Here is a 16,947-nt window from a genome sequence, read left to right on the forward strand (position 1 = left end):
TCATGCCTCAATGAAGTTATTCATAACAAAACCTGTCCTGGCACTTAGTGACATAAAAGTCACTAAGAGCATGTAAACAGGTTACCAGAGCAGAGCCTGATCAGCTCTCAGCTCTGAGGACTATATTCTTAATACATCTTTATACATGGACAGTGTAACATAGCTTAGCATCAAATGAAGAAGTCACTGTAAGGACTGGGGAACTGATTTCCCCCAGAATTCCAAACTAATCAAATAGTGAAGTTACAATAAATACAATTTTTTTTCACAGATTTTGTAGGGTTTTAATTATTATTCTTTCAGTGGAGAAAAGCAAGCAACGTAATATGAGAAAGCACTCTCACTTCTTACAAACAGAAGTTTACTGACTTGAACTTTTCTATGTGCTCACTTAGCAAGAGAGACAGATTCAAATTCTTCCTCTGCTTCATGGAATTAGAACTTCTACCTCCATCATATTAAAAAACATTTTCAGGTGGGTCTCCCAACCCTTTCCTCTTGGAAATTTTGCACTTTGTGTAGCTATTCAGTAATTGAAAGAGAGAAAAGACGACTGAACAAAGATGGCAAGAATGACACAAAATGCTTATCTAGCATAAATCAGAACAAACCTACATTATTCTGCTGCAAAGAAAAACATTTTCCCTCATGAAGTTACGCATACTATATGTAGCTTCTGCTACAAGTAGCATATGCCTTTGACTCCCAAGGAGTTTGAATTCCCCTAAATAATGCAAAAGTTGAGCTGATAACACAATCAGAAGGTACCAAAACACACATTACATGGGCTATTATTCATCTTAATTTCATATTAGTCTTACTACCACCCCCTACCAAATTAGTGACAATCCAAGCATTTCTCCTTCCTGGAACATAAAGCACCCATAATTGTGCTTTACATTTCTTCTACAAACTCCTCCATCAAATCTTACATGCTGCTCCTTTCCTTTAAACATTCCACCAAAATCACCAGACTAGGCACTGCTGGAACATTCAACAACACACAGCATGCCTGTTATGCCTGGATGTACAGTACCCAAGACATAGCATGAAATTTAATCACCTAACCTGAAATAAAGAAGATTGATGATGGAAGAAAAAATTCTAAAGACCTCCTTTAAGCTTGTTCTCAAGCCATCCATGTGCATATAGAAGTGTAACACTTGGTTGGATTATTTTCCAGTTTTATACAATTTGTCCCTCTCCTCAAGAAAATGCACATTTTTTTTTTAATGTCCAAATGCATACATAATAAATTTTTAGATCTACCCCATTAACCCTTTTCCTCTTCAAGAGGCTGCAGAGATTTCATTGCTATCCATTGGTATAAGAGCCCAGGTCATGTGAGTCCTCCTCTCATTCACTGCCAATTAAAATCAATGGAATTGTTCAAGAGCAACCATAAATTACAGGGTTCTGCCCATCAGATGCTTGATCCATTTTCATTTAAATGATTGCAATATTTTTACTCAATTCAGAGCATGCAGAATGGTGAGAAAGTCATAAACAGGATTTCGTTGGTTTGGGTTTTTGTTTTTGCTTTTTTTGTAAAACCACAGACAGCAATTAAAGAGCTTTGAAAATTTACCAGACTTAAAGCATCAGCGCAAGGAAAGTTTCTTTATATCTTTGAGGCTGCTGTTATCTTGGAAGAGCTCACACATAAAAATCTTCCTTTGCACAAGGTCCACCTCAAGCCACCAAATGGATAAGGACCTATTTTCCATTAGAAGTGCATCTCCTGTTTCAAGTACCCAAACTTTTGGTTACAAATCCAACCTGCTGAAGATGCCACATGTGCTCCAACTGAATACAGCGGATGGGAATACTCTCTTCCACTGAGGGAAGCAGAACAATCCAACATCTTGTCTACACAATATGAAACATGCATTTTCCAGCCTGACACAGGCCAAAGGCCTCTACTGCTTTTACCAGAAAGCTCCTTAAAAATCCACTGGTCTGTGCATATTTACCATGTCCTGAACCCCTCACTGTTCACACACTCTGCCAGACCACTCATCTTTTGATGAAAATATTTACCGTTTTATTGCTTCTTCTTGTTTTCGGCGTTTTTCACTCTTTTCTTTCAAGTAAGCCAGGTTTGTTTCATTCCTCATGCGATCATTCTCTCGAGCAATGTCTGATGCATTCTGTATAACCAAGCCATCATAGGCCTTCATCCCCATATCTTCAATATACTGGAGAAAAGCGCCCAAAGTGACCTCCTCCTGATTAGAACTCATCATCTTGCAGGAGATAATGAACAAAGGAAAGCAACGTTTCCTGCAGGTTGGAAAACACATAATACCGTAATCAGTAGGAAAACAGCTCATGGTTTATGACAGCGAGATAGTGTCAACTGTAATTAACATCTCTTACAGAGACTCCTTCCTGTCTAAGAAAAATAAACAATGTAATTCAGAACACAGAACAACATTACTCAAGACGAGGATATAAAACCCAAAAGCCTTCTTTCAAGCAAGGCAGTTGCAGCCAGTCACACATTGTTGAAATCCCAAAAACATTTTCTCCCCCCCCTTTCCTTTTCCTAATACAGTTGCAATGACACTGACCTCCCTGAGTCTCAGTTTGAACTGGACTGAAAAGGCTTCCATCCCAGGGCAACTTGTTCTTTTTGCATTTAGATAAAGCTGCACCAGAGGAGATCACCAGACAGAACTCCTATTCTTCAGGATATCACAAAGTTCAAGCAAAAAAATTGCTCCATCTTTTGGAATAAAAAAGTTGAAATTTAGTTTCAGGTTCAAATTCTAGAAAGAAATATTGTAAAATAGTTTCCTGTATTACAGATAGGAGTCCATAAACCCTCTTCTGTTGCCCAACAGTTTGTTAGCTTAAAGCTCCAAGAACAGACAAGAAATCCCAGCTGAGCTGGTATCTTCAGAACTCTAAAGCACTTAAATTCCCCAAGCTTTTGTGCTTCTTCCACAGATCTGACAGACACTTGGGTTTACAGCACCTCTAACTAAGCAGCATGGAGCACAAACACAATTAGAAGCCTCCTGGCTCCATGGCAGGCAGCCTGAAAGCTCTCAGAAGGGCCCCAGAGGTTTTCCACTCAGCAGCAGATACCGTGGGAGTCACAAGAACTCTGTTGTTGAGGCACATAAGTAAATAACCCAAGTGACTAAGGACAAGGTGTAATTTCAAGAAAGATGCTGGCTATCTAAATGCTATACAACTGGATTAACTAATTATTAAATAAATATAGAACTTGAACAAAACAGGGTTGTGCCATCTTCGTATTGTAAGTACTGATTAAGGTCTGAGAAATTATGACCTGGAGTTGCATTATCATCACACAGCCCTTTGAGGGGTGTATTCTCAACACAAACAAGGACTTGATGCAGAGAGTGACCTAGTGACATGTTAGCAGACCTGGCAGCTGCACTGAGGTCTTCCAGGGCATGTTTACTTCCCTCCTAGAGTATCCTTCCCTTTCCTGAAGGATGGTGCCACTTCTTGTAATCAGTTTCAGGACAATGGCAGCCCTTCAACTAGAAGTGATCTGATGGAATGGGCAACAAGTATCCAGGCTGCACTTAAATTTCATGGTCAGAGCCCCTATATAATCAGGAACAAAAATCCTTCCTCCATTTCTTAATATACTGCCATATTTCTAATCTGGACAAGCAAAAATCTGATCAGGCTAAGCATGATTAAAATTGAAATTAAAAGCTCTTATAGATTCTAGCAATCTACTCTGGGCTTTCGGGCACAACCATGAACATAAAACCAAAATGCTCCCGTATCCATAAGATAAGCAATCTGCAAGGAATGGAAATAAGTATTTTCCAGCCTTTTAATTTTCCCCCTGATTTTTCAACCCTTGAAGTGACAATGCCAAACAGCTTGTTTAGGCAATTAATACTTCAACACCACATGAATATTTTTTTCTTCTTTCATGTCTCTGCATAAAATTTTCTCCTGTACAATAGTAGACCGATAGCTAAAATCATAAAGATTCAGAAGGTGCAAGGGTCTGGTCCTGTCACCTCTTCTACCTGCCAAGACAACCTTTTCTATCAACTAAGCCTGAACATGAGTGTGAAATTGATGTTCAGGGTCACTATGTTGATCTTAAAATATTTTCAGCCATGGGTACAGGTACCCAATATTAATCCCTGCAGGATAAAACCAGTGAAGGAAGTCTCAGTGCAGCCCAACATGCACACATAAAATCTCACACAGCTTTCCCCTCAGAAGTGGTTAAGAAGTCCACTGGGCTCTGCATTGAGACATCCTATATATATACACATATATATAGATATACCTATATAGATATAAATATAAATATGTGTATATATAACTATATATATATATTTGCCACCAGTGGAGCAATATCTGAAAGTAGTGAGCTGGGAAGCTGTCAAAGAACTAAACAGATTCTATCAATGTTCATGATGCTTCAGCACACATACAGTTTTAGAACAATTCCTCATCTTCCTGCTTAAGAAACTTAAGTTCAGATAGAATTGTCCTTTCCTGGGAATCTATCTATAGCACACAGCCTGCATGATCAAAAAGAACATTAGCAGCTTGGACAATTAACTGCCTGTGACCTTCTCACATGCTACCTGCTTTTGGATGGTTAAAATCTGGGACACTTTCCTGGTAGATAGTGATTTCACTAGATTTTCCATTTTGGACATCCAGTAAAGCCTTGTTTCTGCCTACCTTGAACAAAATTTTGTTAAACCTGTACAACCCCCCCTAGCAGCCTTAATGGTAGTTTTGCCATTGATTTCTCCAGGGACCTGGTTTTACTCCTGAAATAAAATAGAAAATTCTATACTGAACATAGCTTCAGCATGCTCTCAATAAATGCAGTTTTGATCCATTTTTCCCCAAGACATCTTAAGCTTAATCCGCTTCACACCTTCTTTTATGATAACAATTCTGCAATTTTTTTCCTCATTTTTTCCCTTTTCTTTTTGGAGGTCAAAAATGAGCTGGCAATTAAGGATATGCTGAACCTTCTTTTATTATGAAATTTTTTTTTTCACACAAGCAGATAAAGACATTTAAATTGAAAAAAGAAAGAGAGAAAGCCTATTTCTGATGCATCCACTGACCAGATATTTTATGTACCTGTGACACCAAACCCCATTTGGGATACTCCAGGGGGCACCACTGCAGGACCACTCAGGTATTTCAGACCTCTTATGGCACTAACTCTGAAAAGTATCTCTACAAATAGCAAGGATTTTTTAGATCAAATCCCACAGATCTCCTGTCTGCATGGTATTTTAGAGCCTCATGGCATTGGAGAGTTGTGCATGCTATGCACGAGCCAGGAATAAAAATGCAAATAGCTGGGGCAAAAAGCTTAACTGTAAATGTTATTAGAGTACTGGTGTTGTACAGTACACAAGGACCAATTTTATTTACAGGGCAATTAATGCCACTTCAAAGATACTGTGTTAGTTTATACTGTGCTTTGTAACTGCAATAGTCTGCAACCATGGCCCAAGGAGCCCCAAGCATCACTTGCTCCTCACTCTCCTTGGAAGAGGAGCTCTGGTCAACTTCTGAGCAAAGGTTCTGCTGATTGGTAAACTCTGGCAGTGAGCAATGCCTAACCATGTGCCAGGGCAGGGATGAGTACAAGCACATGTTCTGTTCAACTACATTTATACTCTATTTAAAATGTGCCAGTTATTAACTAACATAACCTGTAGGTAAGGCACCACCATTTTGGTACCCCTAGCAAGCACACAGTGGCCAGGTACTGGTTACCTGATAGCAAGGACCATACAGGGTATTTGCAATCCAACTGTTTTCACTGCATTTTATTTCCTGAAACCAAGTAGCTCCTGAAAATTCTAACCCTCTTAGAGTTGCTCTGCTTAGGAAATTGTTCTGACACTCCTTTTTCTTCTCCTTCTCACTGAGAAGGAACAGAAGCAGACAGACAGGAGAAGGAAAACCCCTGGATTTCAGCTATTGAAGCCAACATACCAAGGCATCAACCATCAACAGAAGTTGATTGAAGCAACTTTGCTGGAAGTATTCACTGGACATGAACATTTTTTCAAATTTAGCTGAGTGCAAGGACACAAAGAAGGAGCTCTCCCCACATGTTCACTGTGCCTCTTTAAGGCCACACTAACACTATTTGAAACCTCACTGAGAAGGAAGGCAACAGTCATGCTCACTGGCACCTGCCTCCCCAGGTATCCCCAAATCAGAGGAACATAGGCAAAATAGCACAGAGGAGCTGGCACTGTTGTGGCCCCTGCAATCAGCTGTCAGTAGAGGAGGAATAAAGCCAGCACAATTTAATTTTTCTTCCCCGACAGTGCATCTGGTTTACTGGCAAGGGCAAGCAGTCCCATTACTAGAAATACTTATATTACCTAGAAATTTCTACATAACTTAAAGATCTTGGTATTGATTCAGACCCAATCTCTATGGAAGAATAATACAGTGTGCTTCTCAAGACTGTTGCATGCCTTACTTCTAATTTAACTGTGCTGGTGCCAAACACAGAGCATTCTTGGTCAAATCCAAACCTACCTCTGTTTCAGCATGCAAAAATATTACTCCTCAGAGTACAAGGAGTAATACCTAAGCAATGTTATGTGTTCATATTGGACATGCAGTTCTCCCTCTTATTCACATGAGGATCTCCAAAATACCAGTTGGTTTTTAGTGTGCTTGACAGCCATAAACTGCAGCTGTGCAACACTGAAAATTGGCAATGCTGACATGAAAATGAAAGAGCTTTTGGAAGTCATGACAAAGGCACTGATTGCCTTATTCCAAACCAGAGGGATTTTAAAAAATTATTTTTCATTTTAACATAGGACAACAGAGCCTGAAAACTCGAGAGGTTGCCCAAAGTCCTGAGCCCAACCCTTAATTAGTAAAGGTTTACACATTTCTCCACTCCTGCCTGTCACACTTTCAAATACTGCCTCCTCTCTTTGAGAACACACTTGCTCTCATTTTACCTATCAGTTCCCACCACCAAACTCAGTGTATCAGAGGGATTCTGCACAAATCATGGATGCTAATCAACCATTCAACCCTTGAGCCTAAGCTGTTGCATTCCAGATGTTTCCAAAGCAATAAGAGCAAAGTACACAGATGAGCCATATCCAATTTTCACAAACTGCTGACCACAGCAGCACTAATAAAGACCTAATGGTACTGGGTGTACAAAGAATAATTTCACTGCAATCAAGAATAATTCAGTGATGAAAAAATATACTGGAGACTACTTTGTAGGACTCTTACCATAACCACAATTGAGCTTTGAAATACCTGAACAGTTGAATGTGCTGACACAAATAGCTATGATGTGCTTTTTAGAGTTTCATTGCCTGCTCATTCTTACTGTGAGCTGGCACTGCTGTTTCACACAGTGATGCAATAAAGTCTGATGTCAAAAAGGAAAGATCTCTGAAACCAGGTTGCAAGCCTAGATCATTTGACAAATATATAATTTGCCAACTTTTTATGAAGACATTTAAGAGAACCACTACACTAATTTAGAAATACCAGACATGCTATGCATTTTGACTGAGATGACACATTATATACCTTGCCCTCATTATACTGCACAGCATGAGCACTAGCACCTGGGTGAAATCACTGAAGCTAAGTAGTGATAAGCCCTTCACTTAAAGAGGTTAAAAGTGGCTCCTTCAGTAGAATAAGAACACTACTGCATGGGTTAGAAGAAATAATCTATTTCTACATACATCCCACCCATCACAGGGGAAAGTTACATTCCCTGTAGTTTCCAGAACTGAAAAAAAATTAAAAATCCTGAGCCTTGAATTTTGCCTCCCTTGCTAGGGCCTTTTCAAAAGGAAAAAGATCCATGCTAAAAATGACTCCTCTGACTCCAGAAATGTAATGTTTACTTTGCAATACTGCAACACTTATCACTTTTATTCCCTAGGGAAAATAATGCTTCCTCCTAACTCCATGGATGTTGGACAACCACAAATCTAGATTCAGAACGGTCAGCACTGAAGTGCCATTAGAAACATTTTATCATCCCAATATAATGAAGACAACTTAAGCAGAACAAAAAGAAATAAAACCACACAACACAGAGACATACATACACACAGTCTGTGTGCAAACAGGAGTGCATTTGAACTCTGAAGAAAGAATGAGCTTCTTGCTGATGGAGGGGTTTGTTTCCTCCTCTTTAAGAAAACGAAATGGAGACTTCAATATCACCAGCATCACATTAAGACGCTGTAAAAAAAATGATGCAGTGGGTCTTATACTTAACATGGATGTTAGGAGTTATTTAAATTGGTTCAATGGGTTCATCAGAAAATGGAAAATAGTGTTTAATTATTTAACACTGCTTTTAATTTAAAAAAAAAAATATCTGGCTACAAAATGTCTGTTACAAGCACAATCAACATGTGAAGTACACAGAGTCAAATAGACTTTAGCTTTCAGTTTAGCAGTAGCTTGATTAACACTCCATAAAAATACATGCAACTTCATCATGCACTCTGACTACCCATTACTTCATTTTTTAATATTTTTCCATTCTAATTAGCATCATATTTTATTAGCATGCTCATATAATGTATTAAAATACGTACATACCAAGATTTAAGTCCACGGGGACTGCTAAGTGCAATAATCAAAGGTGACTTTTGCCTGTAAAAGCCCTTTCCTGTGGTTCTCAGTGCAGTCGGAAGGGATACTTCAGCACCATAAGAAACAGATTTGCAGTTACGCTCAGTTTTTTCTTCAGTTAAAGTGCATTGAATCTTGTTGGCAAAATTGCCCGGATTGTAGAATTCGGCATCACTATAAATCAGTGTGTTACGTTAAAGATCTTCTTAACATAGGATTAAAATGGCATGGAAAGTTTGGCGTTTAAAAAAATGAAGTGGCAAGAGAAGACAGGTGCTTGCTTCTTTAAATCCACATTCAGAGAAGAGAGAGTACAGATAATGGGAGGGTATAAACAACACCCTGCTTTGAGGTCCAGCAGAGAAGAAAACGGATGAATTTTCACCCACTTTACAACACTGAAGATCATACAGCACCATCATACGCACTAACACAGAGATCTCTAAGGTGTCTCATTTGAATATGTTCTGTGGAGACAAAAAGAAGGATACATAAGGAAAACATCCTATCCAAATGGCTTCTTGCAGAAGGAAAGACGTTTGCTCTCTCATTGCCACTCAGATGCAGAAGGTCTGAGGCAGCCTAGCTTGTGGCATCATCTCTCTCTCACCCCCTCTCCCCCGTGACTACAGGCAGGCTTGCTCTCCCCAGCTGCCTCAGTCTGGTGATGCTGCTGTTGATGAATCAGGGATTCTCAAACAAAGACCAAGCCTACCTTCGGGTGCCAGCAGGACTGGGGGGCTCCTCTCCAGCCGCAGCCCGGCTGGCCCGGCCCCTGCTCCGCCGGCATCCTAGCACCTCGGGCAGCTCCCCCGCAGCGCCCGCACCCCAGCACCTCGGACAGCTCCCCCGCAGCGGGCGCGGGGGCGGCCGGGCGGGCGGCGGCCGCGGGGAGGGAGGCGCCGGCAGCGGCCGCTGCTGCGGTCCCGGGCTGCGGGCGCTCGGCAGAGCCTCCCGGTTTCTGTCTGATCTCCGCTGTACTGAAGCCTGATTAGCAAATAATCCAGTGGGGAAAAAAAACTGCGTGAACGGCACTGCACATCGCGTTTAGTCTAGAAGTAAGAAAGGATATGAACAACGCCCTACTCTCTTCCCTCCTACCCCCCTCCTTCTCCCTTCCCAAAAAACAAATGGTTCTTCCTCGGAGAATGTGTAAATTAACCTTTAGCCCATGTTATGTCTCAAGGAAATGAGCTGCCACTTAAAAGGCCCATCTAAGCCTCGGTTTGATACCTCGTATTGATGTATCTTTTGCACTCACCCTCACTGAAAAGCAGTGCAAGGCACACAATTACTGCTGACGCAGATGAGCTCGCTGCTTGGGAGGGAGGGGAGGAGCTTCTTAACCTCATCAAAACAACCTCCCACCACCTGCTCCCATTGCACAAGAAGTGAACTATGGGCAGAATGAGCATGACATTATGCTGCGTTCCCTATATTGATAGGAGATATGTGCTCTGGAAAGAAACATTGTTTGAAAAGCATCTGGGGGAAGCTACACAGCTGTATGCTCATCCGGAATTTGTCAACTTAATGGCTCAGAAAAAAACCTGGCCCTTTTTTTTCTGAACCGGATCTGTGTTATAGCTCCTCCTCGCAGAATGTGCGCAGTTTTGCTTTCTCCCTTCCAAACCTGCAGCCTGGACACACAAAGCAAAAGCATTTGCTCTCTGAGCAAAAGCCAGCAACAGGGGAGATGACAAGATGTGTTCCAATTGTGTTAGTTGTCCAATTGTTAAATACCATTTCTTTCTTCTCCTAAGTTACAGGTCTATTTTGCTCTTGCAGAAATCTTGATTCTGATGATGCAGTAACAGTTGCATTTATTTCTAAAATTAATAACAGAAATTATGGTGATGGAATGGAGTCCCTTCAATGTAATGCATGTTCATGTGAAATGCAGGGCTAGTAGGCAACTAAGCAGAACACAGGAGAATTCCCTGAAAATTTACAACCCCCAGGCTGGAATATCAATACTCCTTCACATTCAAGAGCACTCAAGATAACCACCTAGGTGCATTGCAAAACACGGTGACCTCCTTCATGCAGCAGTGACCAATCCTGACATAGCTTGAAAAATGCCTGCTCCTAGAACTCCCTCTCCTATTCACCAGTAACTCTCTCACTGGAACAGTACATCCCACCTCTTGCAACCCTGTGAAACAAGGCAGTGAAGCTTCCACAGAACATCACTGAGATGCCATTTCAAAAGGATCTTTAAAGAAGGGTTACAAAGACAGAAGAATGGAATCTGAAAATATGGAGAGATTTTCTTCTTGTCAGGGAAGATGCTCTGCAAAGAAGGACCAACAGTGTAGAACTGGAGGCAATCTTGGAAAAAGAGAGGAGTTTCCTTAGCCCAGAGTCTAGCCCATGGCTCTTTTTCTGATTTTCTCCTTCCTTGAAGGATACCTTAAGAAGAGCTGTGGCTGTGTGGAGGAATTCTTTGATTTTCATCATCAGTAGATCCCTGTTACATATTAGTGTCTTACTTCCCATCTCCAGAATTTAAGACCTTCTTTATCTCTGCCCTAAGTCATACACCACAAAAAAAAAAAAAAAAAAAAAAAAAAAAAAAAAAAAAAAAAAAAAGTATTTGCCCACTCAGATTTCTTTCCATGTTACCTTAAAAATCATCACAGTAAGGTCATTACAAATAAGAAATTTGCAAGTCAACAATTTTTCAACCTGTGTGATTCCCCATTCATCCCAGTGATTGAAGCAACCCAGATACAATCATCTTCTAGACTACACGTGATTGCATCTTTTGGGACTTGCCATATCTCACCATTCTTGCATAAAGGTTGCAGGGAACCAACAGCTGTGAAACAAAATGCACATTTTTCCTTCCAGCAGCACTGTAGGAAGGGCACTGGGGGAATATAATGACCTCTGCAAAGGTGGTGGTTCCATTCCTGGCAAAAGCACAGAAAATTCACTCATCTGCCTCCACAGCCAGAACTTTCTGCATGGATGGCAGAAAACCTGAATCAGAACTCAGGTCATCTGTTTTGTGTTCTCTCCAAGTTGCTTACAAAACACTGTTATCATCATCTTGAAACACATTTAATCAGAACTCTAACCAACTAATGACTGACTTTCACACTTTGGTTATAGAAGAGGTCTAATGAGTACAAATATATGCACCTGCACCAACTAATACCTGTGTTCTTATACTGCAGAGGTCTACACCTGGCTGGATTCCTGGTCTCCAGGCAGCTAGCAATGGAGAACCTTCATTCCTCACAGCAAATACCAATCCCTTCTCCCCATCTCCTTTGTTTTGCACCTTCACTGGTGGTTACAACCACACAGAATTCTGGAAGATATAGATTATTAACACTTGCTTTCAATTTCTGAAAAACTTGTGCAAGGCTTCATTATGTGGCATTTAGATGAACTCCTGTTACTTATTTATAGTTATGTACACTCACACACTAACATAAATACACCAAAACATGCTGTCAGGAGGCTAACACACCATCTAACAGGGGAAGGGTACACATCTGCAGGAGGCTTCTTTGCCAAGGGGAAGACAAGCCCTTTCAGGCTCAGAGACAAGTAGGTTTGCAAGACCTGAAAATTTTAGGCAGGGGAGAGGCAAAGGGCTTTCAAGAGGAAGAGAATATTCATTTAAGTGCTAACTGTCCACTTAGTGACTGAGAAAGTCTGTCTGCCTGTCCCTGAGATACCACAAGCTTAAGGACAAATTGGTTAGAGTTTAGTGCTCTTGGATCAGTCTCTCCTTGGTTGGTGTAGGGAGGAGAATGGCTCTCTAAGAGAAGGAGACCTCATTGTTTCCAGATCTGAACCTGGTAACTCCTGTCTTACTGCAGAAACCTTTAAATAATTATTTACATTTATGAGGGTCAAAAAGGACAAATTTCTTCACTTTCAATGTAGAACCATTTAGATAATTTAAAGCTTCTCTTGAGAAGGCAGGCCCATGATAGATTTTTACATCTGACCTCCAGGCCATAGATGAAGAGTTCCATGAATGGAGACTCCATAAGAGCTAAATCCCCTGAAATTTAAATCAGAAATGGAGGACAAACCTGGAAATTCCTGCCACCTAACCAAGAGGGGAGAGCTATGAACCCACATCCCTGTACCCAAACTCTCCATCCCAGTGAATGGGAAGACTGAACAAGAGCAGTCCACACAACAACAAAATAAGACAGGGTTCTTATCAATCAGATTTTGCCAAGACCAAAGGCTTAAAAAGCCCGACTCATCACAGGAGAAGCTCAAGGTTGGAAGTTTACCACACTTAGAAGGTCACCAAGGTGCTAACTTCAGCTGATCAGCATGTTCCTTGGATAAGCCAGGCAAAACTTGCTTTGCTTATTTCTCCTTTACCCTGCCTCCTTAGCTTCGAGTACTTTTTTCTCCATCTGGCATGCTTAGTCCTGATTCTTTTTTAATATTGCTGCCAGCCTGCAATTGCTCTAGCAATGTCATGCCCTTGGCAGTATGGATTCCTTGCTTTATCTCTGGCCACATATCTTAACCTAGACCTTGCTACTATCCCTATCCTTAATATTTCCAGCAGTTGCATTTGGCTTTTAACTGCAATACCTGGTATTCGGTTCCAGTCACAACTCTTAGGACCAAATCAAGCATCTTAATTTTATGATAAAACAATAGTTTCCCCTCAGAGTCCATCATCATTCTCATACAAGTAAGAAAAGGGAAATTGTCAATGACAATCTTACCTGTGCTACACTGCATCCTAAGTCTTAGTTTAGCAATCACTGCAACCTGCCTTAAGGACTGAATTTTTCATTCATGAAAAAGCTGCTTAGGTTTTAACTTGGATTTAAGCCTGAGTTCGTATTTTTAAAGGGGTTAATTGAAGGGAAACGTGGCACAAACTACATCCAAAACCAAGCTCAGTGTTCACCGTAACCCTGACCTTAAGCAGCTTTCTCAGATTTGGTTTCTTCATGCCCTAGTACCCCACCTATGATCATGATAAGCAAAGTCAAAACCTCAGGATATATTTGTAATTCATTTTCAACATGATAAGCTGAATTACCAAATTGAGCCTCTCAGGCCACTTTTCTCTAATTATTTCATTCCATGCCCCAGATAAGCTTTCACATTGGTGTCTTGTTTTTTTTTTTTTTTTTCACATTGATGTCTCATGTATTCTTAAAACCTTGAAAGTTATGCAGCTGCTCCTTATCTCAGCCATTTTTGGCTCCTTTTGCCCCTCTCTCCATCCTCAGCCATGCAGTTCTATGACAAGTAAAACCACACACACAGTAAGAGTAAATGGAGCTCCCACTGTTCCATCTCCATCTTGGCATTTGTTTCATCTATTCCACATCCCTCTGTAGCCCCCTTTCACTTCCCTGGAGCACATCAGCTCTATCCCTCTCAGCAACTATCTTCAACCCTCATAAACATTTCTTTTTTTCCAAGTACTGAGAAGGATTCTTCTAAAGGTATGACGGTAGGGGGGGGTCCCCATTCATGTAAAAAGCCAATTTAAGTTAAATGCTTAAGTGCCATCTGTGTCTTTAAGAGAAATGTCTTAATTTTCCCCAGTGATCAATTTTTTTTCACATGGGATCAATTTTGCTGTTATTGCTTAGGCAAAATTCCCACTGAAGTCCATGGGGAACTTTGCCTGAATACAAAATGTGGAGCAAAACCCTGTGCTTATTTGCATATACCACAAATCACAAAGATCCTGTCCTGATGCAAGTGATTTATCCTACATGACAGCTGGTGCAACTGGGTTATTTTCAGCCATGATTTGTTGCAAGATATTTCATTGTATTTACAATTAAAAAAAAAAAAATCAATTGATTCTTTTTTCTTACACTGGATTAGATTGAAAGATTCTGGCAGCTTTCCAAACCCATTAATTACTAAATGGTATATTTTCAACAGAAATGTTAAGCTATAAGTAGATCTTCTGGAGCCAGTTAGCTCCTAGCTAAAATCAATTAAAGCTGGTAAAGATACATTTCTATGGTCAGATCCCAAATACAGACATCTGTATTTATAGCATAGTGGATGCTTGCAAAATCCTTCACAGAGATGCAGTTGTATTGGTAAACCTCGGCTTTTTACTGATTAGCTCACACAGTGGTAGTAGGTGGGTTTATTATTCCAGGATATATCCAACTGTAACAGTGTATGGTTGCATTCACTCTAGGCTCTAACTCTCCACAGCAGCCTTGATTTCTAACCCCCCAAAAGCACACTTTATCTTAAGAAGTATAAAATCAAGGCAGTTTAAGCTTGCTTGTCAAACCCCCACCCCATACTCATACCCATTTGTGTGGCCTTGCAGGGAATTGGGTCATGGAAATCATCCAGAACAGAAATAATTTTGGGTGGGAATGAGGGAGAATCCAAAACCACACAAAGAGAAGGGTGTTCTTTTCAACCAAATCACTTCCTTGCGCCACACAATGCAGAGGGCACTTCACAGCGTGAGAATGGTACCTCTGCCAAAGTGCTCCATGACTTTTTGAAGTTAAAAATCCTCATGCTACTCCTTGTGCACTTAAGTTGCAATCTGAATGACTCCAGTGCCCAGGCAGCACTCGTGCCAAAGCCACTTCACTGAGACTTGACCTGCTGAAGCCCACAGAAGCAAAGAAAATCCTGCAAGCAGTCAGGGAGGTGCCAGGCAGTCCTCCCTGCCCTAGAAACTCCATGACAAGCACACACAATCACTTCATTACTTGAAGGCAGACAGAGAAGGGGACGTACACAGGACACAAATGTGACCATCAACCACGTGTGTTTGTTGCAAAGTGCTTTACCAGAGCTCCTGACAATCTCCAGGCATTTCAGATTTGTGTAAGCCAGCACCACAGCTAAAAGACAAAAAGTCAAGAATCAGCTCTGCTTGCTTCCCACCCCCAGCTATTCCTCAGGCCTTCTGCTGGCACAAACGCTGCTTGGCCGTGTGGTGAAGCAGATTGGAAACTGGTCAAGCTGAGAACTAGCCTGGGATTTTGGCACCACATGCCTGTTATTACTTCTGAGAGGACCACCCTGCCTATGCAATGAGCAGAGAGCCAGCACGGCCCAGCAGATGGAAGGCAAGGAAGTTGGGTCTCATTCAGGAGTAGCCAACTTCTTGCTTTCATGCAAGCTACTCAGAGACTTGGTTGTGAATAAGGAGCTCCAGTGAGCCTCACGGCATTCCTGAACTCTACAAAAACAGAAAAAAAAAAAAAAAAGGCCTGGAAATCCACAGAGTACAAAATCTGCAAAAGCAACCCATGATGAAGTCTAGAGCAAGAGGTCTGGGAACAGTTGAGAAATTTTCTGGAAACTTAAAGTGTCTTGTCTGCACTTTTTATTTCCCCCTAGCACTACCGGTAAGTCAGTTGCATACTGTTAGGAAATGGGCAAAGATGGGGAAAGTTAAGAGTTCCTCACTTTCACCAAAAAATACATGTGCCCCACTAAAGGCATGGTAAATACTGAAGGACTTGAAGGACCTGGAGAAAAAATTGCAGTTTCATAGAATCATAGTATGTCGGGTTGGAAGGGACCTCAAGGATCATCTGGTCTAACATTTATAGTATTATTATTTCATATGTCCCATTTTTTGCACTTTAGGATTAAAAGTGCCAAATGTTAGGACTAAAGCTTGCACAAATCCCTCTATTAAATAATATTGTTGTGCTGTGTACATTAAGATGGTATTTAAGAATAAACTGTTGCTATTGACTACATTCTTTACAGCATGCACTTGTAAAGAAAGTAAAATCTACCTAAGCTTTATTAGCAACACAACTAAGACTTGTCAAATGTGTTTTCAGTACTTCGTGAAATATTTGTACACAGTTCAGTGCACAACAGGATGGCAAGTAAAGTTGGGATGAAAAAATCTGTTAGACTCCTAGAGTGAGTAGTTCAAAGTCAGATTAAAAAGTGGAGGGGCAATGGGAGGGGTGGAAAAGCTGCAGTCTGATATGGGCTGTGTAAGCACGTCACTCATCACCTCAGACTGAGCAAAAGGAAAAAGCTATCCTCTTACATTTGGAAAATCCTTATGTCCAGAAAGACAAGGACTGAAGCTTGCAACAGCATAAGTCATGGTAAACACTTTGACCAGCATGAGCTATTTTTTCCATGCTCAAATATAAAGCAATTTTAAAAAAAACAGAAACCAAACTCTTCTAATTACTATGGAAACCGTAATTTCCTGTGTATTCTCCCTAAATAAACTCAGGAAAAATCAGTTTTCTCCACAGCTATAGCTGGCTAATCATTATGTCAGTTAACACATTTCTGGTTTTTCCTCCTGCTTATTTTCTAGGGAAAATATTGTGA

The 16,947-nt window shown here is 40.8% G+C and overlaps 1 protein-coding gene across 2 annotated transcripts in view; it reads right to left on the bottom strand.

Moving 5' to 3' along the window:
* The window catches only part of NYAP2 (neuronal tyrosine-phosphorylated phosphoinositide-3-kinase adaptor 2), a 121,460-nt gene extending 111,889 nt beyond the window's left edge, over positions 1–9,571 (bottom strand). The window contains exons 1-3 of one of the 2 annotated variants that reach the window (XM_071751768.1): positions 9,353–9,571; positions 8,605–9,104; positions 2,041–2,283 (exon numbers count right to left, since the gene is read on the bottom strand). In XM_071751768.1, the coding sequence (XP_071607869.1) occupies positions 2,041–2,246 (206 nt within the window). In that variant the 5' untranslated portion in view covers positions 2,247–2,283; positions 8,605–9,104; positions 9,353–9,571. The remainder of the gene's footprint in view (positions 1–2,040; positions 2,284–8,604; positions 9,105–9,352) is intronic. The other variant, XM_071751769.1, reaches the window with a different exon arrangement.
* Between the last annotated feature and the right edge of the window lie 7,376 nt (positions 9,572–16,947).

The sequence above is a fragment of the Heliangelus exortis genome, chromosome 9 (genome assembly GCF_036169615.1).
Source record: "Heliangelus exortis chromosome 9, bHelExo1.hap1, whole genome shotgun sequence".
Lineage (NCBI taxonomy): Eukaryota > Metazoa > Chordata > Aves > Apodiformes > Trochilidae > Heliangelus > Heliangelus exortis.